This window comes from Raphanus sativus, chromosome 7, assembly GCF_000801105.2.
Source record: "Raphanus sativus cultivar WK10039 chromosome 7, ASM80110v3, whole genome shotgun sequence".
In the NCBI taxonomy this organism is placed as follows: domain Eukaryota; kingdom Viridiplantae; phylum Streptophyta; class Magnoliopsida; order Brassicales; family Brassicaceae; genus Raphanus; species Raphanus sativus.
Window position 1 is genome coordinate 7,385,870 of NC_079517.1, and position 25,800 is coordinate 7,411,669.

The 25,800-nt window shown below is 33.6% G+C and overlaps 5 protein-coding genes across 11 annotated transcripts; 1 reads left to right on the forward strand and 4 right to left on the reverse strand.

Moving 5' to 3' along the window:
• The first annotated feature begins 801 nt into the window (after window positions 1-801).
• LOC108818136 (putative defensin-like protein 274) lies at window positions 802-1,529 on the forward strand. The gene is made up of 2 exons (XM_018591017.2): window positions 802-930; window positions 1,108-1,529. The coding sequence occupies exons 1-2, from the start codon at window positions 858-860 to the stop codon at window positions 1,266-1,268; spliced, it is 234 nt and encodes a 77-aa protein (XP_018446519.2). The 5' UTR covers window positions 802-857; the 3' UTR covers window positions 1,269-1,529.
• A 78-nt stretch (window positions 1,530-1,607) lies between these two features.
• On the reverse strand, window positions 1,608-5,921 carry LOC108818135 (4-hydroxy-3-methylbut-2-en-1-yl diphosphate synthase (ferredoxin), chloroplastic). The gene is made up of 19 exons (XM_018591016.2): window positions 5,758-5,921; window positions 5,286-5,519; window positions 5,048-5,205; window positions 4,788-4,894; window positions 4,605-4,705; window positions 4,438-4,514; window positions 4,008-4,358; window positions 3,818-3,934; window positions 3,663-3,737; window positions 3,497-3,574; window positions 3,357-3,416; window positions 3,219-3,281; window positions 3,004-3,148; window positions 2,791-2,929; window positions 2,636-2,713; window positions 2,393-2,552; window positions 2,219-2,317; window positions 2,006-2,110; window positions 1,608-1,917 (listed from the first exon to the last, which is right to left on the reverse strand). The coding sequence occupies exons 2-19, from the start codon at window positions 5,491-5,493 to the stop codon at window positions 1,813-1,815; spliced, it is 2,226 nt and encodes a 741-aa protein (XP_018446518.2). The 5' UTR covers window positions 5,494-5,519; window positions 5,758-5,921; the 3' UTR covers window positions 1,608-1,812.
• Window positions 5,922-6,574: 653 nt separating this feature from the next.
• Window positions 6,575-8,243, reverse strand: LOC108815993 (uncharacterized). Of its 2 annotated transcripts, XM_018588545.2 has the most exons (5): window positions 8,063-8,241; window positions 7,564-7,804; window positions 7,314-7,489; window positions 6,932-7,223; window positions 6,575-6,851 (listed from the first exon to the last, which is right to left on the reverse strand). In XM_018588545.2, the coding sequence occupies exons 1-5, from the start codon at window positions 8,136-8,138 to the stop codon at window positions 6,788-6,790; spliced, it is 849 nt and encodes a 282-aa protein (XP_018444047.1). In that variant the 5' UTR covers window positions 8,139-8,241; the 3' UTR covers window positions 6,575-6,787. The 2 variants fall into 2 exon arrangements, with proteins under 2 accessions (XP_018444047.1, XP_018444048.1); XM_018588546.2 differs by lacking the exon at window positions 6,575-6,851 and having other exon boundaries at window positions 7,082-7,237; window positions 8,063-8,243.
• A 1,739-nt stretch (window positions 8,244-9,982) lies between these two features.
• LOC108818471 (uncharacterized) lies at window positions 9,983-12,993 on the reverse strand. Of its 5 annotated transcripts, none has more exons than XM_018591447.2 (9): window positions 12,834-12,992; window positions 12,410-12,483; window positions 11,609-12,124; window positions 11,372-11,531; window positions 11,013-11,295; window positions 10,862-10,934; window positions 10,678-10,768; window positions 10,520-10,599; window positions 9,983-10,426 (listed from the first exon to the last, which is right to left on the reverse strand). In XM_018591447.2, coding segments are annotated over exons 1-9 (1,485 nt in total). In that variant the 5' UTR covers window positions 12,835-12,992; the 3' UTR covers window positions 9,983-10,219. The 5 variants fall into 5 exon arrangements, with proteins under 5 accessions (XP_018446949.1, XP_018446948.1, XP_018446951.1 ...); XM_018591446.2 differs by having other exon boundaries at window positions 11,609-12,127; XM_018591449.1 differs by lacking the exon at window positions 12,834-12,992 and adding an exon at window positions 12,590-12,827 and having other exon boundaries at window positions 11,609-12,127.
• A 10,384-nt stretch (window positions 12,994-23,377) lies between these two features.
• Window positions 23,378-25,649, reverse strand: LOC108814522 (F-box/kelch-repeat protein At5g60570). 2 transcript variants are annotated; one of them, XM_056990738.1, is made up of 3 exons: window positions 25,410-25,649; window positions 24,862-25,045; window positions 23,378-24,736 (listed from the first exon to the last, which is right to left on the reverse strand). In XM_056990738.1, the coding sequence occupies exons 2-3, from the start codon at window positions 24,956-24,958 to the stop codon at window positions 23,589-23,591; spliced, it is 1,245 nt and encodes a 414-aa protein (XP_056846718.1). In that variant the 5' UTR covers window positions 24,959-25,045; window positions 25,410-25,649; the 3' UTR covers window positions 23,378-23,588. The 2 variants fall into 2 exon arrangements, with proteins under 2 accessions (XP_056846718.1, XP_018442615.1); XM_018587113.2 differs by having other exon boundaries at window positions 23,378-25,045; window positions 25,410-25,647.
• Window positions 25,650-25,800: the final 151 nt, after the last annotated feature.

Genomic DNA, 25,800 nt, shown 5'->3' on the forward strand with positions numbered 1-25,800 from the left:
TGAAGTTTCAATGGAAGCACAATTCTATTTCTAAGCAGGAAATAAATAAGCAGAGAAAGAGAATTACAATGTGATGGAATCCTCCAAAGAAGTTCTTCTCGGGGTCAGATAAACAGGCAGAAGCACCAATCGCCAATGTGATGGAATCATTTTTAGGTCTTCGAGACTCAAATGTGATCAAACTGAACCAAAGGCCACACATACACTTAACATTGGTCTTGTTTACAAATTACAAGTTTCAACAAAATTATGTTTGGTCTTTACTTTATTGAAGATGATTTGACTGCGTTTAACAGTGTATTGTAGAGATAGAATACAATATATATATATATATATATATATATATATATATATAATTATTTAACAAATTATTAGAAGAGAATACGATAGTGATTAGTGTGTAATGTGTAATCAGGTACTCTCAAATGTGTTTTTAGGGATTAAGTGAACATATAGATTGTGAATATCATCTTTCTCTACACTAAATTACCCACAAAATATATCTTACGATTAAAATATTCATAATTTTCAAGGAAAATGAAAGCTAAAAGAATTTGACTTGAGTAAATTAAAGTTACTCTCTCTCTACCATCCATTCTTTGCTCATCCTCACCAAATTTAGATGTAAGAAACGAAAGCTAGTTCTATTTTGAGAGATGAACTTTCGTTTACTGCTACATTAACCATAAATTCTCTTGACTATATTTGAAAACAGAAAGAAAGAAAAAGTAAAAATTTACTATCTTTAAAACTAACAACAGATATAAAACCACAAAAGTCGATCACAAATTTTCCAAACACAAGATTTCCAGTTGAATATCTTTGCACTTACTAAAAAAGAAAACAAACTGCAAAAAATGGCGTCATCAAGATTGCAACTTGTTTTCCTTCTCCTCATATTCTCTCTCGTTATTTCTGCCAAATCTCAAGGTGTCTTACTGTTACCATTAATCTTTATTAGGTTTACATTCAAAGATGTTTATTTTTGTTTCTACAAAACGTTCTATATACAAATTTTTTATCATTTGATCGATCAATAACAACAACATGTAAGTCATGGTCACAAACCTAATACAATTTTCTTGAATTCCACTGAAAAAAAAACAGGAAATGATATAATGGACGGACCGTGCCGCTTGAGGGGAACGTGCAAACAGGACAGCGACTGCGACGTTCATTGCCATCGGAACACTGACCCTCCAGCCATGGGCGGCCACTGCCTCTTGGCTAGACCAACTGGTCCTGTTTGTTGCTGCCTTTTTGATTAATCCGATCCTTTTTAATTGGTTAACTCTCCATGATCAATTTTTTTGTAGCAAAAGACAAAAGTCTCACGATCAAATAAGTTCTTAGTTTAATTACGTCCCAACTCCCAATAAAGCGAGGAATAAAAGAAAAGATTTTGTGTTTCTTATAACTTGATTATTATTTTTTTTGTTTACCGCACAAACACTTGTATCATGTCATGGTAGTTTTAGGGAAAAAAAATTGTAAGAGAATGGCTATATTATTAGTGAACAATTATATAACTCATTTTATATTCTTTTGTTGTTAACTCCATCATAGGCCAAAAGAAAAAGATCAGTTTCTTCTGCAAAGCTACCAACTTCTGCTAACTTGCTTCTGTTGTATTATTTAAAAACTCAGAACTATTATCAGTTTAGAGATTTGGACATTGTTGAATATGACGCATTGCACAATAAATAGGTATATGTATATATACATACATACATACACATATTATCTTCTTCTCTCCCTCTCAAATTTCAGAAAATAATGATCCATTTTTATCCATCTTTGCCAACAATAAATCTACTCATCAGCCACAGGTGGGTCCACCCAACGACCATGTTCTTTGATCAGACCGATCAGAGCATCAGTTGCCCCCGACATGGCAATCCCACGCTTCACCACCGTCTGTCCACAAAAATTTAAAACTTAATATATATAATAAAACACATTCCACTTCAAAAGATCCAAGAAGCTTTGAGAGTAAAGGTGTCACCTTTCCAACGTAAAGATCGATTTTCCCGGGAGAACCGCCTACATAACCGAAATCAGCATCAGCCATTTCTCCAGGTCCATTCACAATGCAACCCATTATTGCAATCTGCACCATTTTTTTTTCAAAATCCATTTATTTACACACTCCAAAAAACCATAACAACATTTTCTTGAAAAAAAAACAAAAAGAACAAAGGTTTGGTTTTTAGCTAACCGAAACGCCAGGCAAATGTGAAGTCTTTTTTCTGATCTCAGCACTGATTTCTTGCAAGTCAAACAGAGTTCTTCCACAAGACGGACACGACACATATTCCTGCAACAAACAATTTTAAGGAAAGATTTGAAGAAAATAGAAACAGTAGAGATTGGTTGTGTGCTTTATATATACCGTCTTGGTGTTACGCATCCTGCAGCCTTGTAACAAGTTGAAAGAAGTGTTCCTAAGGAACTCGAAGTCTTGATCAGGTGCTTCCAGCATTACACCATCTCCAAGTCCGTCCACTAGAAGTGCTCCAGCGTATGTCCCTGCGTGGATCACCAGTTCGTCCCTGCATTGTGCGCAAACAAGAAAGAAAGAAAGAAACCATCAATACCATATCAAAAAAAGTTCTGATGACAGTCGCTATCTTACCTGTGAATCCCTGTTGGGAAGTTAATGTGGTGAATGACGGGAAAATTAACTGAATTCTCGGATAGGAACTCGAATAGTCTACAAAATCAAAGACGAGAAGAGTATCAGTTTAGCTTATAAAGGTCATAACTTTTGAACTCATTAATAATATTTACCTCCGAGCTGCGTGTACTCTGCTAACTTTGTCTTCATTGAAGGGTACATCATGGAGAATCATAGTAGCATCAATGTTCTTGAGCACTTCAAGCTCCTCGTATGGCTCATCACCACGTACAGAGACAACCAAGCGTGTACCTATAATAACCCATGCTAAGAAAACCCCAAAAAGGAATGTGATAGTGTTTTAGGAAGGTTTTTGTCTGAGTCACCTTCAGGGAGAAGCTTGTAAGCACCACCAGATAGTTCCTTGAGGTTGACAAGAACCATTGCATTGGGCAAAGGCTTTGTGAGTTGCTCTGAGAAAGGTGCTATGACTCCCATACTCACATCGATCAACCGTTTAAGAGCCAAACGCTGTAAACAGAACTCAATGTTTATACTCAGAGCCAGTGTCAAGTCTTAGAGAAGAAAGCATGATTCTTACAGCAACGTGATCATCTACAGGTGGAAGCTCTCTTAGTAAGATTGAATCAACTGTTGCCAGATCCTACACAAGCATTACTAGATAAGTAAGAATCGGGATGCGTCTCTCTCATGAAGACAAAAATGAAACATATCTCACCTTGAATGGCATCCCCACGACAAGCTTTGTAGCGAGCGATCTGTAGAGGAGTTCAGGTGCCTAGAAAGAAAGCAAATTAACGAAAGGAAGACAATGAACCATTTCTACATTCTGCAAAGAGTATTTATAAAAATGCTCACCTTAAGTTGATCTAGAGAAACCGTCATCAGAACAGAACCATCACGGTGAAGGACGTTTCTGTAATCAACCTCTTCTCCCTACAGTTTTTTTCCAGGAAGAAGAATCATTTCGATTTCGTCCAGATAAATTTTTCTTTAATTCCGTTTCAAAATGTACAGTTGTTACCTCTTTTTGTACAGGTAGATCACCTGTCCTTCGCTGAAAATCAAAGTAATGCCTATGCTTCTCTTCAAATGGTGCCTATTACACAAAAGGGTTGCATTAGTCACAGTATAAACTATATATAGTAGAAAAGGAACAGAAGAAGAATCAATTCATACAACGCCTTGTTGAAGCTCAGCAGCTTTTGTCCCCAGGTTGGCCAATCTCTTACACGGATCAATCTCCTCTTCTGGTGGCTCAGTCAGCGAAACTCTTATCGTGTCACCAAGTCCATCCTGCAATTACAACAACCATCACGTTATTATATAAATATATCAAAAAAAATGTGTTTCCTCTATGGAGGTGTACCTGAAGAAGCGTCCCGATTCCAATAGCAGACTTCATCCGTCCATCTTCACCTTCTCCAGCCTCAGTGACTCCCAAATGCAGAGGATAATCCCATCCATGAACATACATCTCCGCCACGAGTAAACGGTACGCCTGGACCATGATCACCGGGTTGCTAGCTTTCATGGAGAAAACAAAGTTGTGGTAGTCTAGTTTCCGACATATCCGTGCAAACTCAAACGCAGATTCAACCATTCCTCGTGGAGAGTCACCATAATAGCTCATGATACGGTCAGAAAGACTTCCATGGTTTGTCCCTATACGCATTGCTCTCCCATACTTTTTGCATTTCTCAACTAAAGGAGTGAAGACCTAAGGGGAGAAAAAAAAAGGATTAATAATACTTTACAGGTGTCTCATCAAGTAACAAAAATGCTTTCTTCCTACCAACCTGCTCGATATGCTGAAGTTCTTTCTGGTATTCATCTTCTGTGTACTCTATCGTCTCAAACTGTGCCCTTCTGTCCGCTACAAAGGTGGGAAGAAAGAAACCATTCATGCGTGAGTTTAAAGAAACAAGTTAGAGAGACAAAAAGGAAGAAGAAGAAGAAGGTGTACCAAAGTTTCCGGGGTTGACGCGGATCTTGTCAAAGCATTCAGCTACACGCAATGCTACAGCAGGCGCAAAATGAATATCCGCCACAAGTGGTATATTGTAACTGTAACACAGAATTAAGTTAGATACTAATCAAACACCCACAAAACATAGCAGAAGACTCTCGGGTATGTATGGGGGTTTACTTAAGCTGAACAAGTTTATCTTTGATTTCAAAGCATGCGTCAGCCTCTTTCTTCCCTTGAACAGTGATCCTCACAATGTCCGCTCCTCTATCCGCTATTCTCATTACCTAAACAAATCACAGAACCAAGTCTCTATAATGTCATAAGCTTTAGGGGTGCCCCTGCAGCACAATTCAAACAACTGACACCAAATCTTGGGTAATACTTAGAAACTGAAAATAGATGATACTAAGAGGGAGGGAGGGAGTTGCAAAAAGAACCTCGTCAACAGTAGCGGCAACATCCTTGGTATCGGAAGTAGTCATGGTTTGGATCCTTATGGGATGGTCGCTGCCAAGGGCGACATCTCCAACCATAACAGTACGAGTCTTCCTTCTCACCGTCTTATTCAATGACTCGCAATATTTCTGCCTTGGCACTACCAAAAAAAACAACAAAATCAATCAATCAACTCTGAAAGAGCTTGAAAACAAGACTTTCAATGCATATATATTATACCTAAGAGAGGGCTTCCTTCAGAAGCAGGTTGAAGCTCGGCTAAATCAGAGCCTTGATTCGAACTCCGGATCACTGAAACTCTTCTTCTTGCAGATCTTAAGCTCCCCAAATCACAAATCCTCACAATACTCATGCTTTTACCAAATCCGAGCTTCGAATCCGAGATGTTGACCCCGGAGAAGGGAGCTGGCAATACCCCAGTCGCCATTTTCTTTCTCACTGAGTCAAAAGTAACTGCATAGCCACAGAACAAAACCAGCTTACTAGAAAATCAGTTTTAATTACAAGGAAGATCATGCAAACTTAAAAAAAGCTCTTTTCTTTTGGTTTAGTTATGAATTTGAATTAGAAATCAAAAGAAAAGACTAAATTTTTATAAAAGGATGATACTTTACTTTGTTTTCTCGACACTCACAAAACTTAATTCTACCAAACCTGAGAAAAGTTGGCACAAGGGATGAAGAAACAGTACCTGAAGGCAGGCGCGAGGGCAAGAACACGCAACTGAGAAACCACAGTTTGAAGAAGCCAAGGAATCAGAAATAGAGGGAGATGCGAATGTTCGAGAGGAATAAACTAGTGGTGAGAAGAGTTTGAGAGGGATTGATTGATCAAATTAAAACTCTGTGGATAAACGTTTTTTAGACCAATGCCGAGAGAAAACAGAACACAGACATGTGGAGATCAAAATGTTTTTAAATTGTAAAGTGATGCCTTATTTTATCTTTTATTCAACTTTGACCCCGTAATTAAACAATTCATTTAAAAATTATCAATGAATTTATTTTTACATGTTTAAATTTCATATTAGTTTTTTCTAAAAATAATTGGAAATTATTAATACAAGATTACCAACTATTTCTAGACAAATACTGCATGATTCTTTCCCCAAATATGTTCCTAACATTCCATAACTTCTTCACATCTTGCAAATGGACCAATTAGAAATTTTTAGTGAAAATTATGAAACAGTCCACCAATTCCTTTAAACCACAAATACAGACAGAATCGCATATAGGCACAAACATTTGGATTCTATTGAATTGATTCGAAATTTTTGATATTATATTCACAAATTTCATTCGAGTTTTACAAATTTTTTTAAGTTGGATTGAATTTATTCTTTCTTACTTTGGTTCAGATTTTAATCAATATCTAAAATCGTCTGAAAGTATTTTCTAAAACCTTTAAAATTAACAAAAAATACTCAAAATATATAAGTTATTCAAAAAGTTAATTAAAAACTAATTAAACTATCTAAACTAAATAAAAATATTGAAAATAACAAATCGAACAAACTATCGGATACTTTTGTATAATGGTTTGGAAGCAGTTTTCACTTCACAAAGTAAGGTTAGGGATTCAAACCAGACGCTCAAAATCAGCAATCTTCTCGTATTACACTTACATAATCTGATAACATATATGATAAAACCAAAACCAAAAATCGAGTAAGAACCATAGCGAAGTCAGATCAAAGCTTTAACCAGCTTCCTTCTCTCTTAACAGTCTTCTTCCTCTTCAAGCAAATACTTCTCAAGAATCGCCACTGTTGCTTCCTTCGCACTGAATCAACCACCAAAACACACAACAGTCTTTTAAGTAAACACCTCACAAAGATTCTAAAACATCTCTCACTAACATACCTTCCAGGTCTGATGATCGTATACTTCCCCACTTTACTCAAATCAACTATCGTCGACCCCGCACGACCCGACGGTAGCAAACCGCCATCATACACATAAGCACAGTGCTGCCAAAGATTCTCAAAATCACTCACGCAAACGCTGCTTCTATCACCGCTTAGATTAGCACTCGTAAGAGCCAAAACACTTCCCGAACCCCTCGATACTTCCCTGATGAACTCACTGTCCGGAACACGTACTCCAATCGTATCTATCCCCGGGTTTAAGGACTTTTCGAGAATGCTCGACTCACCTGTTTTAACAACACTACAAGAACACTCTCACATAAAAGAGAATCATGTCGATGCAACAATAACGAGAAAGAAGATAAAGATGCAAAAACCTCGTTGAAGGACGAGAGTGACTGGACCGGGTAAGAGCGAGTCGAGTAAACCGTGAGGCAAGTGGTTCGTTGTAGCGACTCTCTTGATGTCTGATACATCACCGACGCAGATGGCTAAAGGGCTTGTAAGCTTACGGCCTTTGATCTCGTAGATTCGGTTAACCGCTTCTAAAGAACTGTAAACCCCCACAGTTTAGTTTTGGTAAAATGTAAAAGCTTATTATTCAGATATTTGTTTTGAACATATTACCAAGCATCACAGGCGAATCCGTAAAGCGTATCGGTAGGCACAGCGATGACTTTCTCTGATTTGATTGCTTCGATGGCTTCATGTGCATAGGCTTCAGTTGCGGGGTGGACTATGCATGAATTGGTCACAACAGAGAGTTCTGCTCTCTGCAGACTCCAAACCATGTTCTTCTGCAATCCCAATCTAAGTCTTCTACTGTGGTTAGTAGCAGTTGCAAAGAATCTTAACTCGGGGAAAGCTCCTAGATACACGTGAGAAGAGAATGCTCATTAGCTTTCATCTTCAACTTAACATAATCGATTCAGACACGAAAGTTTCCGACAAAGGAGCAGACTTTCGAATAGATATTACAAACGAAGAGAAACCCATAAAACATGTGTGTTTCACTTTGATTTTCATCCATTCAGAAAACAAAAACGGAACAAGGAATGACACGAAACCAGGATGAGGTCACAGGAGGGAACAAAGTGAAACGGATTGACAAAAAAAAAAGACAAACCTTTACGCAGGAGAGGATGAGACGGCACAGGTAATATGCCGGGAAGTTTCTCGGCGAGCCTCGTTGAGAAGTTCATGGCTGTAATCCTTCACTTTGACGTTCACCGCCGTCGAGAAAAGGGCAAAGATTTTGCCGAAGTCAGAGAAACCTTTTTCCTCTTGGCACGTGATTGCATCGTGACCTTTTGTCAATTTCATTACTTTTCTTAGTCCACAATTTTTTTTCATATTTTTTTATGATAACGATGATTATCAAATTAATTAAATTCGTTTTTAATTTATAGATAATTATATACTAACAACTCTAATCAAATTATATTTTGAAAATAATAAAGATCTTAAATCACTTAGTAAATAATAATATAAATATTTTTGAATTTTTGCCAATATTTTTAGAAATTACCACAGTGAATAAGTTTGATTTATTTGAGAAATAAATTGTTGACTGGTCAAATTTTTCATAATTCTATGTTAAGTTATATTTTTTTCAATTATTAATCTTAGTAAATAATTTTAATAATTTAGTTGATAATTTATATTATCTTAAAAATAACTAAAATTATAATAATAATATCATCGATAAATTTATATTATATTTACTTATTAATATTAAAATATTATATATTTGTATATTATATTATATTTATAATTTATTAATATGATTTTATTTTAATGTAAATATCACATAACAAAGAATAAATCTATTATCTAACATAATATTTTTGGGTAATTAAACTCATTCATTGTGATAATTTTTGTAAATATTGACAAAAAATTAAAAAATATTGAAAATAATCAGATCAGAATTAGAATATCCTTAACAAATAATTACATTAGAATTGTTAATATATAATTATCCATAAATTAAAAATAAATTTGATTAATTTTCATCATTATCTAGAAAAGTTCAACATTATGTTATTCAAAAATATTTTATATCATAAAATTTAGAAATAAATATATATTCTTGTATATAGTTTTATGTATATATGAATGTTTTAAGTTTATTTTATGTAACAAACATAATTCTTACTTTAAAAAATTATTGTATATAAAATTGATATTTAGTTAAATATTAAATATTTTAAAATTAAATTAATTTGTTCTAATAATTTTTGAATTGATAATATATATACTTATAAATTTGTTAAAATTATTAAATCCGTAAATGGCGATACAACATTTAATTTATCATATCTCATCATCTATATTGTTTTTGAAAACAAATGATGACATGACATAACAATAATAATGACATGGATTAAAAACCAATTTTAACATGAACAATTACATATAATTTTTTTATAGTTTTAGTATTTTATAAATTTGGTGATAACTAATAAGTTAATAACTCATAAATAACCACAGTTAGTAGTATAATAAATAATTTAATAGTAGAAACAGAAATAAAGTAACATTTAATATCTTTTAAAATATTATTTAGTTCTGTTTTATAATTATACAGCTTTTCCTTTATGCAGTTTTAAAAAAACATGTAATTTGCTAATTCCAATACGATTAATTTCTTTTAATATTTACAAATTTCAGAAGTATTATTTAATTATATGTTTTGACCATTATATACTTAACCAATTTTTCTTAATTTTATAAAAACTGATTTAATATTTTTAAATATATACATATATATTATATAAATTAAAATTTCTTTATTTTATCTTAATTATTTAAGTAAATTAAATTTTAAAATTAAATATTTTAAGCAAATATTAAAATCTAAAAATTAAGAAAATATTATTTTAAATAAAATTTTATTTTTTAAATAATTAACTCCTAGTGCAAAATTAGTGGAATCCATTTTGTTTATTTTTGGTCTTTCATTAGAGCATTTTGTTAACTTATTAATGTCTTAGACTATATCAACATTTAAGCTATTTCTTTTTTTTGTAACTTTCATTTAAGCTATTTCCATAACAATTTTATTATACATGAGAACTTTACAAGCAATGCTACTACAAAACAATTAGTTTGCAGAGATTGAGCAGTCAAAGTTACAAACTTACAAACAATACAATGGTGTATGTAAACAAAGCATAGACAAACAAAATAACAATCATTTTAAGCATTCCACTTTATCACACATAACATTAACCAACAAAAACTGTATAAATGTAAAATCATCATTCCACTTTTCCTGGCTCTAAGCTGCATTTGGATGATGCTGAGAGGTTGTTGCATCCAGCGTTTGGGGCAGCGTCTGAGCATTGTTCAGCTGCTGCTCCAGCCTTCTGGCTAGCCATCTACGTCTCCATCTCACAAACTCAACCATCACTGAACTACCGCATATGCATACACCAAATCCAGCAAATGTTGACAGAAGAACTGACAGAACCGGTTGCAACTCCACCTGTTTACCAAACCAAGATAGCACATTTTAACAACAAACAACTAAGGGGGATTATAAATAATAAAAAGAAGAGATACGTTGAAGAGTACTAACCACTGAATAAAATACATGGGCGAAGAGAACCACCAAAGCAAACTGTACAGATGCGTAAATCCACACAAATCTTCTCATTACTGCAAAAAAATATTTAATCCAATCAACCAAACACATATCAGAAACAAGGAGAACAATGAAGAGGACAAAACATATACCCATGGTTGATGCAGTCATGGATGCAAGAAGACCAAGAATACAAGAAAACGGCAGTGATATAGCAATTGCACCCGTCCCCATTTTCTCAACCTGCATTATATCAAAACTTAATTACTCTTTATACTATAGTAGAGATGATGCTTCTTGTTGTTAACATAAATAGTAGAGAGATGGTTTTTTTACCAGGAGCTGCTCCAGGAAACAAAAGTAAGCAAGCATACTGATGATTACTAGAACCGGGACCTCCTGCCAAACCCTATAGAGATATAATATTTAAACACTTTCTGTAAATTTCTAACGATCTTGCAGAAACTTCAGTAAATGAATCATTTACCTGTACCCAGTGACATCTATCTGAGGAACACCAGAGTTTCGAATGCTTTGGATCCGTAGGAGTGTCACAGGCAAGTTCTTAACTTCTTGTTTACACACCTCACAGGTTTTGTTACCTTTTATGGTGAACCATTTGAGAGCACAGTCTTTGTGCGCAAGAGCAAGCTCTCCTTTGCAACTACACTCCATTTTTAAAGTTTCTCCTCCTTCACAGAGATCCACCAAACAAATCCTACAAACTGCTTCCTCCTCAGGTATGTCTTCTCCATCAGCTTCACATGTTTCTGTTCAAATACGTTAAAGGATTAGATTTACTATGGATAAACAACAACCGAATGAACCATGAACTAATAACTTTACCAGTATTAACAGCCTCAGATGCATTTGAGAAAACGTCTCCTTCCTTTACACGAGGAGTTGAAGGGATCACTCTGAAGAAAGAATCCATTCCCTTTAGGCTTGCTTCCTTGTCATTAACAGGCACAGAGCGAGAGCGACCTATATGCACCCTCCCTTTGCTCTGCAATACTCAAGTATATTAAGAGAAAGCAAAGCCTAAAGAGAAAGCTTAACGATACAAAAAAGAGAAAAGCTTACGGTTGGAGTTTGAGGAGCAACACAACTGCTTCCTCCTCCGTGAGCTGACTCTGAGTTTAAAAGCACAATGGGAGTCACAGGTAGAGATGAAGTTCTCTTGATCCTAGGCGTGAACAACTTTGAAAGAGATAGCGACCTCGGTATAGAAGCCTTCTCCTGCAATGCAGAAGGACAAGACACGTCCCCTCCTTGTCCCTTTTCCACATCAGTGTTAGAGAGTTTTGGTTTGAATCCAACTTTTGGGATTAGACTCTTCAGGGAAGATTTACTCCGGGGAGGATGAGGAGGAGGAGGAGGAGGAGCAGAAGAGGAAGCAGGACCAGGGCCTGGAGAAGTAGAAGTCAAAGAGAAGTTGACTCTTCTTGGAGTTGGACTAGGCATTTTGATGACAACGGAATCTTCAGGGGAGAGATTGGTTGCTCTTGAAGGTATCTGCAAAGAGAGATTGTTGCGTCTCCATTGTTGAACGTTTTCACAAGTCTCTTCTGTTATAGCAGAGTAGGATCCTTCTTCGGCCTTCTTATTAAAAACATAGATCAAAGTTCAAACAAAATAAGTTCTATGAGAAAACACAACTGTTCTCAGATCAATTAGATCTTTTCCAAAAGCATGATGACAAACATATCAAGCAATCTTTAACTAAGTACTTAGCACAAAAAAACATATATCTAATCTTTTTAATTCAATTCAAGAAACACAGCATCAAAACCACAACTACACTTTACATACACATATCATTCATTCAGAGATCAAGAATCATACTTGCATGTGTGTATTATTAACATATGTGTGTCTATGTACCTGATTTGAAGAAGGGGCAGAATCATCATGGTTTGAAACAAGAGGATTAAGAGGCTTCTCCTCAGTACCCATCACTACACAGATCAACAAGAGAAGAGATTGATGATTTCACACAACCTTAATAATATTCCCCACATAATTGAAAAAAAAAAGTGTCTCCACCAAAAGAGGAAGGGTAACCTTAGCAAATAGAAAACAAAACGGAAACTTTTATTACAAGGCCAGCCACACAAAGTCTTCACAGTTTGGTAGAGAGGAAAAAAGCGTGACACACTACCAAGAAACTAGAGACAAAAAACCCACAACTACAAGAACCCCAGAAACTAAAGAAACGTCCCTGAAAAGAAAACTACCAGTAAACCCGCCCAAAAGTAAGAAACTTTGAGACACAAGGAACAAGAGAGAGAGAGAGAGGGGTTGTTACTTTATCTTTCTCGAGATTAGTGCTTATAATGATGGGAGAGAAGAATAAGATAAGTGGAAATGGGCTGTAAATGAGAGTCTAGAAGAATGAGAAAAAGGAATGGAGACAGTGAGAAAGAGAAGAAAGCAATCAAGCATGATTCTCATTTATGGAGAGAGAATGAGAGATGGGCCTACCTCTCTGAAGATTTTGCCCACTTCTCTCTCTCTCTTCTCATTTTCATTTTTTTTTCTTGCGTAGAAGGCTAAAAGCATTACACGAGTCTTTTCTGTTTTGTTCTTTTGCCATTTTCATGTAGATTTTTCAAGTTGTTTTTCTGGATAAGTCATCAGTGCTGGGCTTATAAATGTGATTCCTAGCTATGTGAAAAGTAACTACGTTTTTGCTATTCCGAAACCTATAGTTTCAAGCAATTACTGGCTTCAAATACATTTTTAGATGGTAAACTTTGGACTTATATTTTGTCAAAAAAAAAACTTTGGACTTATATCCTCTTATTTATGTTAGATTAACTAACTATTTTCCACTTATATTTCATGATAGTCAACTTACATTTTATAATTTTTATTTTGGCCATGTATTTATCCACAATATTTAGGATACCTCCAATTTTTAGCCTAACAAAAGAGTCGGTACAAACCTTTCTTTTTGTTATCATCTAGAATTTTATAATTTTAGTTTTTGATAAATACAACTATAAATATAAAATGAAATATTAAATCGACAAAAAGTGTAACGCCCCGACCGCCCAGGGCTAATGGGCCACCCACGCCCGCTTTCTCGGCCCGTGGGCCCCATCCCATCCGACGATCGGTCGTTAATTTTTCAAGGCTCGAAATCATTGTTTACTGACCCTGCAATCACCACCCGACCTTTCCCCGTGCTTTGGCCTCACTCGCACGCTATCGCGAATCACTTCCCGATAGGTCACCCATCCTTCCACTACTCCAACTCAAGCACGCTTAACTCTGGAGTTGTTTTAGGATGTGCTCCGGAAAAGGTAAGTCAACTTTGGTGACATAGGTAGCCAAATCAATTCTCTTAAGCCTTTTCACATATCACAACTCGGGATGTTACAATTCACCCCCTCTCACAGAACGCAACGCCCTCGTTGCGCCCCAGGACAGGTCTCAAGACGCCTCTCAGGTCAGAACTGAGACGGCTAACCAGCTCTGATACCACTTGTAACGCCCCGACCGCCCACGGCTAATGGGCCACCCACGCCCGCTCTCTCGGCCCGTGGGCCCCATCCCATCTGACGGTCGGTCGTTAATTTTTCAAGGCTCGAAATCATTGTTTACTGACCCTGCAATCACCACCCGACCTTTCCCCGTGCTTTGGCCTCACTCGCACGCTATCGCGAATCACTTCCCGATAGGTCACCCATCCTTCCACTACTCCAGCTCAAGCACGCTTAACTCTGGAGTTCTTTTAGGATGTGCTCCGGAAAAGGTAAGTCAACTTTGGTGACATAAGTAGCCAAATCAATTCTCTTAAGCCTTTTCACATATCACAACTCGGGATGTTACAAAAAGTTTAAACTAGTAGAAACATAATAAACTCAAGTTAACAAGTATAAATGAAGTAAATATATAAAACAGACTACAGTGAAATCTTTATAAATTAATAATGTTAAGTCTACACCAAAATTATAATCTTTTATCAATTTATATAAATTATTAATTTATCGATAAACTAATTGAACCAAAAATTTAATTTGGAACTATAAAATTATATTAATTTATAGAAATTTTTTATGTATATTTATTTATCGAATATTAACTTAAAAAGATTATACCGTAAAAGGTTTTAGAGCAAGTCTAACTTAAAGATACCAGCAAGACTATAAATATAAAATATTATAGAAAACGAAAGCACAAAATCATTTACAAAACAAAAAAATATGTGTATTTATCAAAAACAAAACAATTTTTATTGTGTGTGTGCTACTGTGCTGATGTGGTGCGGCATCAGCTCGATGAGATCTTTGTAATTTACATTTTGTGTATGACATGTGTAGTTTTGTATAGTGGCTTTCTTCTTTTTTTTCCTATCTGTCAATTAATCTCTTTCGGATTTTGCTTTTGCTATTATCCACCCAAGTTTGATGTAACGCCTGCATTTCGTAAAGGTTTCAAAAAAAAAGAAATTAGTTTTATTATAATCTTCGTGGTAATAGGTTTAGGGTCACAATTGGTGAAATTGGACTCACTTAGTTTAAAAATAAAACTAGATCTTTATATGTCCATCCTTACAGAGTATTATTCATATATATGAAGTATTAACATTCATGAAAAATTATACCAGTTTTTATCATTAAGATCCATGAAAGAGGAATGATATAGAACTTATTGAATTCATCATTTTATAAATTTAATTTCATGTGAATCATAATGTTCTCGGTTTATTTGTTAAAAAATTAATGACCGGTTGAATTACTAATCTTTATATCTTTTATTAGGTATGGTAGAAAAATGTTTGAAAAGATATTATAATATATTTACAGTTCTCTATTAATAAATTAAACAAAAATTGTATGTGTATGTGATATTATGTTTTGGAAGATTCAATGCATTCACATTATCTATAAAAACACTTTCAATTGATGGTTCTATCCATTGAAGTTCTAAATATGTAAATATGTATATATGTGTATATACATATTTAGAATTCCAGTGTGTAGAACCCTCCTATTAAAGATGTTCTTATCTTGTAACAGTTTTGCTATATAGCATCTATAATATGATTATATTGTGTGATTTGACACTTTACTATGTCTGTTCATTAACTCACTTTAATATGCTCCAAGTCTTTTTTTTTCTTTGCTAACTGCTCGAATATGCTCTCCAAGTAGAAACAACCAATTCTAATTCATTTCTAAGCTTATATCACAAATTTATTCAACAACTTTTTTTTTGCAATTATCTGAATTTTAGGCCAATAAAATAATACTTATTAGTTTAAATCTTCTATGATTTATTAAAAACAACAAAACAAATTTGACTATAAAAATTATATTTGACTATGGAAATTATATTTGTTCTGTTTATTGTCCAATGACCGTATATATATTTGGTAAACTGTATGACAGTATTATAAATGTATCACTATATAAATAATTAAAATTTGCATATTTTGTATGTTATTATTAAAAGAGGTGAAGAACTACAAGCATACAGAGAAGCTGTAAAAGTTACTAATGTATTTTTGTGTGTGTTCTACACACTTTTAAATGCTGATTTTATGAAAAAGAAACACGATATATTATTTGAATTTGGAGCTGTAAATTCGGAATGATGCCCAAAATGCAAGTAGCTTTATTACATATTTTGCCTCTTACGAAGAAGGATAACTGCTTTTAAAACTTTGTAGGAGTAATCAGTCACTTACATGAATTGAAGCTATTTTGACTTGAATTCAAAATCAGCCAGTCTTCATCATAGGTGCTAAGCTGGATGCTTTATACGTGTTCTTTATTGAAGATTTGTGTCCCTGTATTTGTATAAATGATCTTACGCATGCCTTTTTTTTTTATTTGCTTAGAAATGATGGTCAGAATAATGCTGAGGTGTTAAGCTGAAGCTTTTCTATTCTATTTATTGAACACTTTTGTGTTGAACACTTGTGTCTCTGTATTGTATAAATCATCTTAGAGCATCTCAATTGTATTATTATTATTTTTACTCTAAAATAGTGCAACACCAAAATAGAACTGGGTTTATTTTAAATAGTATTCCATTTTCTACTCCAAAAAAGAATATTCCAAAATAATTTCACTTTTATTTAATTAATAATTATTAGTAATGTCTTCTATTTATAAAAAATACAACTAGCCCATTATGTTTACAAAACTTCCACAAAAATATAAATGATTTAAATTCAAAATTTATTAATGAAAAGTAAAATAATCATAAATAATAATGAATGTTAGAATATTTTTTCCACAAAATGGTAACTAATGCATTTTATAATGAATAATGTGTAATAAAGGCATCATTAGTGGTGAGGTACCATAAAAAAGTTTTTTTCATTTAAATTTTAAACTATAAAAAATTATAGTCACTGATAAATTGACAGCAAAAAAAAATGAGTATCTTCTCCCATGAAGAAAGTTTCTTCAAACTTTCGGAGAAACACTCTTTTTTCTTTCCTTCTTGTTTTTTATTCTTTTTTATTTTGTTATTGTTCAATAACAGTCTGAAAGACCCTTGACACGCATACTCACATTTTGGAAATATATAGTTGGAAAAATGTTGGGATATACAGTTAACTAGAACTTCTCAAGTTTCATATGTAGGTTTCCTTGTAAATTTTACATTTTCATATGGTTACTAATCTATGGCGTGAGAGAAACGAGCGGAGGCACAACATCAATTCAAGGCCGGCATTGCAGTTAGTGAGGATGATTGACAAAACTGTTAGGGATCATATCATGTCTACAAACTATTTCTTGAAGCCACACACAGAAGGGTTGATGTGTAGGTGGTCTGGAGCTCACATTCTTTAACTTTTTTTGTGATTTGATGCAAACATTCTTTCTATGCAGTCGTTACTTTATAATTGTAAATAACTCTTCTCAGTGATGTAATGTTCAAAAAAAAAATTCTTTTGAGTGATGATCAATAAATTTAAAATTTCATCAAAAAAAAATTACTCATCATATATTAATTATGTTAATATCTACAGCCTAAATTATAAAATCTAAATTTGAACAAAAATCCTACAACAATTCTTTCTCTGTTTTTAATATATGTTTTTGTCTTCCACACAAAACATGTTAAATTTTGATGATAAATATATCATTTTCTATGAGTACTATTTTCTATAGTTTTAGACCATATTATTTTAATAAGTATAACTACTTTGTTTTGAAGTTTATAGCTTATCATTATCAACTAATAAAAATACATAATTATCATTATCAACTAATAAATATAAAACATATAATTTTTTGAATCAATTTTTTTCTCTAACATTTTACTTTCTGAACCAGAGTAAATAGTTGTCATTTGAAATTTATCTAGTACTGTGCAGTCGATAAATTTTTTAATTTAATTGCGTCAGTAATTGTTTCGATCTTCATTTTTCAAAATAATAAACAAGGAAAACCCCTAAAATAAATAAGAAAATAAATCTGAATGGCCAAACCTACCGACTACGTGAAAGTAGCATACCTAAGTCATCCAAACCTAACACCGGAATTGGCCGACACACCAAAGGCTAATTAAAACATATTGGTAGGCAAAGCTCATTCTCTCTATCTACAATTCTACATATGAATAGCACTACAGGATATTGTTTCTCTTTTCGCAATGATTGTTTACATGTATCAGGATAAGCTTCTTAGCATGAATTAGGAGTTATGATGACTTTCTAAACTAACAAACTATATAAGTTTCTATACAATACGAATGATAAGTAATTTTCAAAAAAAAAGTACAAATGATAAGTAAGTATTTGATCTAATGTTGAAAATCATATTGGATCTACTCATTGATAGAAAATCTTTAAATTTTATTTGCCAGTCACTAAAACTTCAGAAAACCACAAATTTTAAACCTAGATTGGAAGTCATCCTGTGCAACATCACTGGTATTATCGATGTGAGTAGGGCTGGGCAGAAGGCGAGTATTTGCTATTTTGCATGTATTTACGACTTGACTTGCCTTGTACAAGTAATAAAATTTTCGACTTGTACTTGATTTGCTAAAAACGAGTATTTGCTATTTAGAGTATTTGATCAAAAATAAATTATTTGCAAGTTACTTGCCTTGCTTTATTACTTATTATTTACGAGTACATATAAACTATTTACGAGTACTTATGAATTATTTAGATATTTTTCAAAATATTTAAGAACTACTTACTAAATAATACTCTATAAGAAATAGACATGAAAGTTTGTTTTGTCTATTCTACATATGCGAATTACTTTAAATGAAATATTTGTTCATATTTTAGAAAAGACAAATAAAAATTGTCTTCTCCAAACAAGTAACAAGTAATAACAAGTCATATAACTAAATTTTAGTACTTGTTATTATGTAATAATTGACTAGATGACGACGAGTATTTAAAACACAAGATATGAAATAAGTAAGAAATATAAGAAGAGTAATGAGTATTTATATTCAATCCTAAATGCAAGTAAAAGAAAAGACAAATATGAATAAGTAACTAATAGATCATGTAACAAATAGCAAGTTAAAGTTATGAAGTAAATAACGAAGCAAGTAACGAGGCGAACGAGTCAAGTACTAAAATAATAACGATACTTGATATTTGACTTGGTCTTGCAAGTAATGAAAATTGTCGACTTGTTACTTGTCTTGAAAACACCGAGTACTTGAATTTTCGAGACGGATACAAGTCAAATAGCGAGTTTAAGACGAGTAACCGGTAATGATGTCCAGCCTTTTTTTTTTTGCCATCTTAATATTATATTAAAGGCCAAAGGCCAATAGAATACAAACTATTTAAAACATAAAGCCCAACAACGCAGGATTAACACTACAAGTCTTAAAAGGCCATCCGCAAGCCCATTAACAAAGAGTCAACCATTGACCTAAATTACAAAGCCCAACCGAGCCCATTCAGAACAAGACCGACTTCCCTACCCACGTGTACGACCACACATCATTTAATCTCCACGCGTCCCGACGAAAGTCATTCTTCTTCCTCCGGCTTCAGAAACAGCAACACGACGGCTCTCCGTCGGCGGCGGATTCATATCCGGGACAACACCCTTCAACCAAACCCAACACTGCTCCCTACGAGCTGTTGGCACATGACAGATCTATGAAATCATCATATAGATTAAACGCCTTCTATCAATCCTCTGTTGCCAACATAACAACATGCAGCACCAGACAAAGATTGAGAGGCAGAGTACAGGTAAGCAAGAGATTTCATAGATCGAAGCGAACGGAGAACCCTAATAATAGCCGGCGATGACGGAGCGAGATACACCCCCGCCTCCCGGAGACAAAAGCCGGCGAAGCCGAGGCTAAAGAAGCCACCGCTTCCCAGAGGCAAAGCCGAACCACCGCTAAAGGAAAAAAGAACAGCGCCGGAATCTATAAACTATAAACACAAATTAACACAAAGGAAAAGAAAAAGAAAGAGATCCAATCGACGGTGGCTATAGGAGCCCCAACCGTCGGTCGGAGAATCGAAGCCCTTTTGTTTTTTTTTTCTCTCTCTAGCTCTCGCTTCTCTTTACTAAACAATACGTCTTTCCTCTAATGATGTCCAGCCTTAGATGTGAGAGATTGGATGGGTTCAGAAAAAAAAAAAAAAAGATAGCTTCGTATGATAAGTGACACGTGAGCATCATGCTCGACGACCCACATTGTTTGGGAGAAAGCATCAAAACACCAACTACCAGATTCTATAAAATAAGTAGACTTAAATAAAGCCTGCATTACGATGAGTCGATGACCTTGGTGGGGGGGTTTTGACACAACCATAAAATTTTGTCTTTTCTGAAATTTTAAATATTTTTTTTTAATATGTATTCTTATCTTTTAACAAAATTATTATTTCAAAGTTTACTTTGTTGGGCTGTATTCAGCATTATTTCATTAGAGTTTTTAAAATAGGATGCATAATAAACTTTAACATAATTAGTAGTTTGTTTATTTACTTTAAAACTATTTCTCCTTCCGTTTCAGTTTACTTGTTGGAATAGAATTTTCATTTAAAAATAAATATCATTTTGGAATTTTAATGCAGAATTTATTAACAATATTCTTTAACATGTTTTCTATTAATTGAAATATAATTAGGTATATTTATAATTATGTTTTTATTTTGAAATATGCAAAACTAAATACTTTTTAATATACATGTATAAAAATAAAATGACAATTAAAATAAAATGGAATGAGTATTTATTTGGTTCCTTTTAATTAGCAAAAAGCCCATGGAAATTCATCAATCTACCACAAATTTCCATAAAAATATAGTGATTTTTTAATCTTCCATGGCAATACCTAATATTTGCATTTCCTCCATTAATCTATACTATTGACATCTCCTTAACTTCTTCTAGTATTTACAAATGTGTCATTACCATTTAATTATATATATATATATATTAATATTTTCAATTGTTAATACATATATCTACCTACAATTTAGGAAACTACTTATATTTACAATAATTTAGAAAACTATAGAAGCTCTACAAACTAATTTTGGTGGCAAAATTTGATTAATAAAGTATTACTATATACATTACTTAATTACAATATGATTTTTGTTGCTACTACGATATCCTGCCAAAAATAACTTAATGCATACAACACAATATATTCAAAAATAATGGTTATATTAAATCACTATTAACATTGTTCTTATCATTTTAAATCATGCAAAAGCCCAATCCCGGTTAATATAGTATTTCAAAAATTATAATGGACTCCAACTAAATTTCGTTAATCTTTTTAATACTTAGTTTTTTCTTGTTATTTTAATATAGCACTATTTTTGTTATTTTCAAACTTTACTCCATCTACTTTGTTTTGTTCAATTTAATATATTTAATTTTAAAACTTTGTTTCTTTTATTACTCAGATTATGATAATTTTAATCAAAAATATCAACCGAAAGTTGGTTTTTTATATGTTAAAAGCGATAAGAACATTTTTAATAGTGACTTAGTATAATCATTATTTTTGATATATGATATTGAATGCATCAAGTTGACTACAAAAACAATAACTGTATTACGATATATGCTATACAATATTCCCTCATTTTCTAAATAAGTGTAATTTTGATAATTTTTTAATACAAATTAATAAATAACTAAAATATATGTAAATTGTTACTAATTACATCTATCTGACCAAATAGTATTTTAGATAAATATTTATAAAATTAATGCAGTTTGCAATTAATTCTCAGCTAAAAATAAGTATTATTTATATTAAATTTGTGAAGTGATCCTTTTTGTATAATAAAAATAAAATAAAATAACACTTATTATGAAACCAAAGAAATATGATTTTATTGAGTGATCCTTCAGTCTTAGCAATTAATTAAGCAAACTAAGAAATAATGGTAGGAGAAAGAAGAATTATATGTTTACGTGTCTTTTAGATCAAGATAATATATTTATATTTCATAAAATAATATATTAAAAATTAAATATATTTCTATTATTAGTTATATAATGAATCAAAGTGGTTGACATTTTTATAACTGCATTTTGTAGACTTATTCAATTAAATATGTAAAATATTAATGAAGTACAAATAGGTTATATAGACATATTAAATCAAATTTATTATAAAATCACTATAAAATGAATCAATGCAAAAAAGGTGAAACATATCATTACATTTCAGTTTTGAAATATTTAAAATATAAGTGAATATAATGATGTTGAATTTACAATATATTCTTCAAAAATAAATATTACTCTAATTTTTAACTTTATTTTAGAAAACAGGTTAGAACCTAAAATAATATAAATATAAATTGGCAGTATATATTTCAAATTGTTTTCCACACACAAACGGTATACATCACTAAATAAAGTTGCACATCTTATTCGTAAAGTTAAAATCGAAAACTAATTGTTAAAACAAAACTGAAACTGCAATTTTAATAAAATACTTCTCATCTAAATTTCTATTAGTTTAATTAAATTAGTATATGGTGTGGGTTATAATATTTTTCAAAACCAAAAATTTAGCACATTTTAAATTTTATAACTTCAAAAAAATATGAAATTAAAAATTTTATTAGAAATTTTATTAAATAAAAATAATTCCGCGCTTTAAAATCTAGTATTTATTATACTTTTTTTTTGGTGTAAATGTTAAGAATAGTATTTATTATACTTGAACTCATGTGCTGTATTAAATACAAGTATGTTCAAATTCGTATCACACGTTAAGTTTGTCTCACGAATGCAAAAAAAGAAGCAAATGTTCAAATACTAGTTCTTCTGGGAACACATGACTAAATTGGAAAACTGCAATTATGTAAACACGAAAACCAAATTCATTAGCTCATGTAAACACGAAAATCAAATCCATTAAGTAGATCCCACACGTCATTATCTTAACTTTGGAACTACTGAGAAGTCCGGACACGAAAACGATATCTACATCATACTTTGTATCTTGTACTTGTTTGCTGACCTGTCGATGAGATGTACAGAATTTTGATATCAAATCTTAAATATATAATTTATACTGCCGACAAAGAAACTATATTTATACTTACGTTCGTGTATACCGTAGATGTTGTTATTACCAAAAGCCCGTTTTTAAGGTCTAATAGGCTAGTGATAGATAACTCACAAAGCCCGTTTTTGATGGGTTAAACATGTGAACCATGAAACTACAACTTTTGTGAGCTTCAGAGGAAGTTCATATTCTTTTGTAGCAAACACTAAACACCCCTTTTACATACATAGTTTTATTTTCTACCAAAAACCATTACAGAAATATACATGTTGGGAATTTTCTCCACTTTTATTCAAGTAAAAATGATATAAATAAGCTTTAAAAGGAGGTACACATTTTGAAGAGTAATGAATTTTCTTTCCTTTTTCAGTTTACACAAATAAAAAATAAAAATCAGAAACAAACACAAAAGCATGTTAATCCCAAGCAGAAAGAAAAATAGCAAACAAAAACTTCCAAGTTGAAGACCGAACCACAGAGACAAGATCTGATGTATCACAAACCCAACTTCCAAGTCGAAGAAACCAAAAAAGATTGATTCCTTTAACTTTTTTTAACAACCCATCACTGCGCAGTTATAAACAAAGACACCAACATTCTCTTTAACACCAATCACTTTCCAATCCAAGTTCCCATCTCTACCACCCGTCTTCGGACACCAAGCATTCACAACAATCCCCTCACCGTTACTCCCTCTCTGCCCACAAACAACCAACAACCGATCACCGCACGGTTTAAACGCCAACCCCCAACCGTTAGACGAGTCCACCATCGGCGGCAACCTCCCCATCACTTCCCACTCGTTCCTCTCCTTATCATACCTCTTCACCATGTTGGTCAAATACTCAAGCGTGAACAGCTCGTTGTTCACCACCACAACGAGAGGCGGCGCCTGCGCCGCCCTGTTCACGTTCGGATACATCCCTTCGATCTTCCTCCATCTCCTCGTCTCGAGATCAAACTCTTCCCCATACGTGACCGACACGTTAGGGCTCGACATCCCTCCAACCACGTAGAACCTCCCGTCCATGAAGAACCCGGAGCAAAGCCTCCGAGGCGAATGCATGTTGGGAAGCATCTCCCACCTCCCGGAAGAAGAATCATAAATCTCCGCAGAGGCTAATACATTCCCCATCATATCAGTCCCTCCAGCCACGATAGCGATCCCTCCCGAGCTCCCCGAAGCGAACAAGCAGCGAGGACGGTGCATCCCTTCGCATTTGACCCAGCGCCGCCGAGACCTCAGACCGTACTTCCATATCGCGAACTGGAAAAGCTCTCTCCCGAAGACGAGGAGCTCGTCGTCCACGGCCAGAGACTCTTTGTCCGCGTGGTTGAAGCACTCGTCGCAGGGTATTTTGGGAAGCACCGTCCATTTGTTTTTCGTGGGAGAGAACGTTAGCCAGCCTCTAGGGTCGCAGACCATGAAGACGAGATGCTCGACTATTCCGAGTTCTTTTCTGAGAGCGAAGAGATGATTGAACTTGATCAAGTTGTTGTAGTTTTTGCTTACGCAGGAGAGAGAAGGGTAGTCTGTTCTTGGAACCCAAGCGAGACAGTTTAGAGCGACGTCGTCGATAAGACCGGGGAGAAGCGAGTCGCTTGACCCCAGCCTCGGGCGTTGAGCATCATTCTCTACAACAGAAACAGAGTTAGAGACTTGTCTTGTCTCAGGAGAATGTTCTTCAGCCGCCATTATTGCTAATTTGAATACAAAAAGAATCCAACCAAAACCCCCAAAAGAAAAGGAAAGAAAGAAAAGAAAGAAAAATACAAACAAGAAATCTTTTTTTTTGTCAAGACTGTTCTTCTTCAAGTATCATTACAGCAGCTGTTACTCAGTTGGGAAACACTTGTCCCAGTATTCATAGACAGATTCAGTGCGTTGCTCCAAAACAATCTCCATCTCTTTATTTGTTCCATCAAAGAATAGTAACACACATCTCAACACGAGCGAGTATCCAAAGTAGGGACAATCTTCTGACCAATGGCAAAAAACCCCAATTAAATCTGTAGTAATCACAAATTTATAAAAAAAAAAAAGTCAAATAAAAACACACACAAAAATCAGAATCTTAGAAAGCTTTTTTAACTAAACAAAAAGTAGAAAGAAACGTAAAATAAAAATCGCATCTTTGCACAAGGCCGATCCCGAAACTCAGAAAAAAAAAACGAAAAGTATGAACAATCATATCCCCAAATATGAGTAAGCAGATCCGAATAAACTAAAAAAAGGAAAACTGAGATTGGAAAATGCGACCCAGATCCGGAAATAAGGATCATATTGGATATCAGTAACGGAGCAGAGAACAACAAATCAAAAAGAAGATTGTCCAATGAAAACGAATATCAATCCAGTATCCCATACGCTTACCTCCAAATAAAAAAGCTCCAAATTGGTTGAATTTTAGATCTCGTTGTCCCACCGTGTTATTCCGGTGATACTATTTACCCGTCGCCGGCGACCGTCATGGTGTCGATAAAAAAAAAGGTAAGAGAGAATGAATAGAAGATTAGTGCGGAACAGAGAGAGAGAGAGAGAGAAACTGAAAACTGGGTTTTGGAGAAGAAGGTTTGCGTTGTACACAAGTGTCTTGTTGTGACCAAAGCCGAAAAAGAGACATAACTATAACATAAGCTTCTGTCTGTTTTTTATTCTGATCCTTTAACTTATAGATATTTCTGCTTAAACCCTTAAATCGACAGTAATAATCTAAATAGGTCTAACTGGATCAAACAAAATAGGTACATGTAAATTTGCAGAT

Excerpts from the sequence above, each read along its gene's own strand:
- LOC108814522 (XM_056990738.1), bottom strand. The coding sequence starts at position 24,958 with ATGGAACAAATAAAGAGATGGAGATTGTTTTGGAGCAACGCACTGAAT. Across the intron at positions 24,737-24,861 it reads CCAACTGAGTAACAGCTGCT|CAATAATGGCGGCTGAAGAA; the intron begins GTAATGATACTT and ends TATTCAAATTAG.
- LOC108818135 (XM_018591016.2), bottom strand. The coding sequence starts at position 5,493 with ATGGCGACTGGGGTATTGCCAGCTCCCTTCTCCGGGGTCAACATCTCG. Across the intron at positions 4,706-4,787 it reads GATAAACTTGTTCAGCTTAA|TTACAATATACCACTTGTGG; the intron begins GTAAACCCCCAT and ends TCTGTGTTACAG. Across the intron at positions 4,359-4,437 it reads AACTTCAGCATATCGAGCAG|GTCTTCACTCCTTTAGTTGA; the intron begins GTTGGTAGGAAG and ends TTCTCCCCTTAG.
- LOC108815993 (XM_018588545.2), bottom strand. The coding sequence starts at position 8,138 with ATGAACTTCTCAACGAGGCTCGCCGAGAAACTTCCCGGCATATTACCT. Across the intron at positions 7,805-8,062 it reads TCATCCTCTCCTGCGTAAAG|GAGCTTTCCCCGAGTTAAGA; the intron begins GTTTGTCTTTTT and ends ACGTGTATCTAG. Across the intron at positions 7,224-7,313 it reads CACTCTCGTCCTTCAACGAG|GTGAGTCGAGCATTCTCGAA; the intron begins GTTTTTGCATCT and ends TTGTTAAAACAG.
- LOC108818136 (XM_018591017.2), top strand. The coding sequence starts at position 858 with ATGGCGTCATCAAGATTGCAACTTGTTTTCCTTCTCCTCATATTCTCT. Across the intron at positions 931-1,107 it reads TATTTCTGCCAAATCTCAAG|GAAATGATATAATGGACGGA; the intron begins GTGTCTTACTGT and ends AAAAAAAAACAG.
- LOC108818471 (XM_056991087.1), bottom strand. Across the intron at positions 10,935-11,012 it reads ATAGATGTCACTGGGTACAG|GGTTTGGCAGGAGGTCCCGG; the intron begins GTAAATGATTCA and ends ATATCTCTATAG. Across the intron at positions 10,769-10,861 it reads GTTTCCTGGAGCAGCTCCTG|GTTGAGAAAATGGGGACGGG; the intron begins GTAAAAAAACCA and ends GATATAATGCAG.